The sequence below is a fragment of the Aplysia californica genome, unplaced genomic scaffold, assembly GCF_000002075.1.
Source record: "Aplysia californica isolate F4 #8 unplaced genomic scaffold, AplCal3.0 scaffold00038, whole genome shotgun sequence".
NCBI lineage: Eukaryota > Metazoa > Mollusca > Gastropoda > Aplysiida > Aplysiidae > Aplysia > Aplysia californica.
In genome coordinates this window covers 2,226,486-2,230,027 of record NW_004797308.1, presented here as the reverse complement: position 1 = coordinate 2,230,027, position 3,542 = coordinate 2,226,486, and the positions used below count along the sequence as shown (strand labels likewise).

The 3,542-nt window shown below is 44.0% G+C and overlaps 1 protein-coding gene across 1 annotated transcript in view; it reads right to left on the bottom strand.

Moving 5' to 3' along the window:
• LOC101862779 (3-hydroxy-D-aspartate aldolase) overlaps positions 1 to 2,704 on the bottom strand; it is a 22,174-nt gene extending 19,470 nt beyond the window's left edge. The window contains exons 1-2 of the mRNA XM_005091981.3: positions 2,568 to 2,704; positions 220 to 292 (exon numbers count right to left, since the gene is read on the bottom strand). Of these exons, the coding sequence (XP_005092038.2) occupies positions 220 to 292; positions 2,568 to 2,704 (210 nt within the window). The remainder of the gene's footprint in view (positions 1 to 219; positions 293 to 2,567) is intronic.
• Between the last annotated feature and the right edge of the window lie 838 nt (positions 2,705 to 3,542).

Here is a 3,542-nt window from a genome sequence, read left to right as displayed (position 1 = left end):
ACAAACACAGCAAATAACAAAATAGACAGAAACAAAGAAAGAGAAAGAAGAAATAACAAACAGCCAGTCTGCCAGTCAGCATGCCAGCCAGCTAGACAGACAGACACAGACAGACAGACAGACAGACAGACAGACAGACAGACAGACAGACAGACAGACAGACAGACAGACAGACAGATAGACATACAGACAGACAGAGATAATATTGTTTCAACATACCGTGCTTGTCGCCATCTTGTTTAAGATGTTACAGAAGCTAAAGACGAGCTCCGCACCAGTTGTTGACCAGTCTCTGCCGACGAAGATGTTATTATTTTTAAAAAGACAAGAGGTTCCCAAAATATTCTGCCTCGATGTATTATAATAAGATGCCACTACCCGGGAACGCTTTACAAATGAATCAGTGTGTTCCTTTTAGAGTACAGAGTGAGCTCATCGCCAGACCGTCAACCTGCAGTTGCCGTTCCAGCGTTTTAAAAAAAACGGTTCTATGCTGGCCGAATTGTATTGCAGCACTAACATGAAAACTCCAGGAAAACGACGGGTGTGGCTTTGGAGTGGCGCAGACTCACTCTGGGTTTAGAAAAAACGCCACTCCAACCGATGTAGAGCTATTCACATTACGTAAACTTTAGACCCGTTGTTTCGCTTGAAATAAGAAAACGGCGACAGAACGGCGACTGGCTAAAGGTAAACACCGAGTGAGCCCGTCGCCAGCCCGTTAACGTGTGTCGCCGTTCCAGCGTTAAAAAAAACGGATTGTCACTGGAGCGACGACGTACTGTGTGGCAAAATGTTTACACCTATCCCGTGACCGTTCCAGCGTTGTCGGGATCCTTGGGAACACGACAGTCGAGATCTTTGCGATTTTCTATTGTGGTAACATTGTTTTAGCAGGCGAAGATATTGGGTTCATAGAATGAAGCAATGGCGAGTAACCTACGAGGAGTTCCACCTTAATGTAGATGAAGTTTTCAATGATGAGGAGAAGTGGTTATCTTCCATTCGAATGAAATAAAGCTTTTCTTACTTGCTGCTAGAGTTGATAGAACCTTGTATCATAATGGGGGAAACAAATTTTCGAAAACCCTGATTAACACTCTGTTTGAATAATCATCGTCTTCTCTATCATATAAACCTGCCTTTTCTTACAGCCTCTATCAAAGCTTCCACCTAAATCTTTCTTCGATGCTTAAAGAAAGAGAGAAAAAACGGTTCCAAGCTGGCCGAATTTTAGTGCGGCACTAAAATAAAAACTCCAGAGAAACGACGGGTCTGCCTCGGGTGCAGCACGGTACGCGCTGGGTTTTAAAACGGCACCACTCCAACCGCCGTAGAGCAATTCATATTGTGTAAAATTTAGACTCGTCGTTTCGCCGAAAAAACAAACGGTGACGGGCTTTCTCTATTCGTTTCTAGCGAAACGACGGGTGTGGTACGGGCGTGGCAAGGCTTCGCACTGGGTGTTTAAAGGGCACCACTCTGGGTGTTTAAAGGGCTAAGGTGTAATTCATATTTTGTAAATTTTAGACCCGCCGTTTCGGTGGGAAAAAACGGTGGCGGAAAGGCAAGGGGCTAACTCTGCACTCTCTGTTTGTACTCTTAGAAGTAGTAACCAGTATATCTACATCAATTGTTCGGAAGAGAAAAGTTTCACTGGCCGTACGAGGCAGAAATGCTAACCTCAAGAATGCAGAGTCGGTTATGTTACCTCAGTGCGTCAGGTGTGTGCGTATGTGTGTTAGTGTGTGTGTGTGTGTGTGTGTGTGTGTGTGTGTGTGTGTGTGTGTGTGTGTGCGTGTGTGTGCGTGTGTGTTTGAGTTTATGAGTGTGTATATCTATCTATCTATCTATCTATCTATCTATCTATCTATCTATCTATCTATCTATCTATCTATCTATCTATCTATCTATCTATCTATCTATCTGTCATATAATATATATACATACACACACACACACACACATATATATATATATATATATATATATATATATAAATATATGTATACATATATATATATATATATATATCATCGTCATCATCATCATTAATGCCTTCCACCCCTGGCAGGGTATAGGCCACATACTGGCTCCTTCCATGTATCTCTGTCCTGGGCCATCCTTCCAAGCTCGTTCCAAGTGAACTTCATCTCTCTCATGTCCCTTTCCACACATCTCCCCCATGCTTCCCGTGGCCTACCCCTGCTTCGTGTTCCCTGTGAGTTCCATTGCAGCGATTGTCTGGAGATGAGTCCTCTGTGATTTCTGAATGTGTGTCCCATCCATCACCACTTTCTTAGTTCTATTTCTACTTCTATGTCCTTTTGTCCTGTCCTTTCCCACAGCTCTTCATTTCTTATTCTGTCCTGCCACATAATTCTTAGAATAGCGATCATACATCTGTTGAAGAGAGTCTGGACTTTATTCAGTATTGTCTTTGTTGTCTTCTAAGTTTCGCAGCCGGAGAGGAGCACAGATTGACGCTGGAGTTAACGAGTCGAACCTTGGTACTGAGTGAGATGTTGCTTGCCCTCCAGACTTTTGTTAACTGATTGAATGCTGACCTTGCCTTGGCGGTTCGTGCTTTAATATCTGCCTCGGTTCCACCTTTACCATCGATGACACTTCCATGGTAGATAAAGGAGTCCACTTCTTCCAGGGGAGTGTCTTCCACTGTCACAACAGGGCTTAAAACTTTCATTAGCTTCACTACTTTCGACTTGCCCAGATGTATAGGTAGGCCAACACTGCCTGATAGGCTGTTGAGTTCCTAGGTCTTTTCTTGCACCTGAGCATGTGTGTGAGAGAGCAGTGCAAGGTCGTCGGCGAAGTCTAAGTCGTCCAGCTGCTGCCAAAGGAGCCACTGTATTCCATTGTGTTTGCCTCTGGAGGCTTTTTTCATATCCCAATCAAAGACAAAAGCCTTGTCGCACTCCAGTCTGTACCTGGAATGGTTCATAGGTGGCCTTCACAAACTGGACGGTTTTCTCAAGTATTCCATAATGCTGCATGAGTTTCCACAGGGTTTCCCTATCCGCGAAGTCGAATGCCCTTTCATAGTCAATGAAGTTGACCAAGAGTGGTGAATTCCATTCAAGCGATTGCTCAACATTGATGCGCAGAGTAGCGAACTGGTCCACACAAGATCGGTTCTTGCGGAAACCTGCATGGTTTCCTCTGAGCTTCTCGTCTGTTCCCAGCTTGATTCTCACCAGGAGTATCCTGTTAAAGACTTTCCCAGGTATGGACAGGAGTGTTGTGCCTCTGTAGTTGTTACAATTGTTGAGATTTCACTTCTTTGACAGTTTGATTAGGTGGCCTTCCTTCCAGTTGGAAGGTATATTCCCCTCTCGCCAAACCTTTTTGAATAGATCATAGAGAATTTCCACTAATGTATCTTTTTCTGCATTAAGGGCTACTGGTGGTATATGGCCGGGACCAGCTTCCTTGTGGGACTTCAGTAATGTTATAGTTGCAACTACTTCCTCTCCCGAAGGTGGTTCCGTAACTATTGGGAGATCATTTACTGCCTCTTTTAG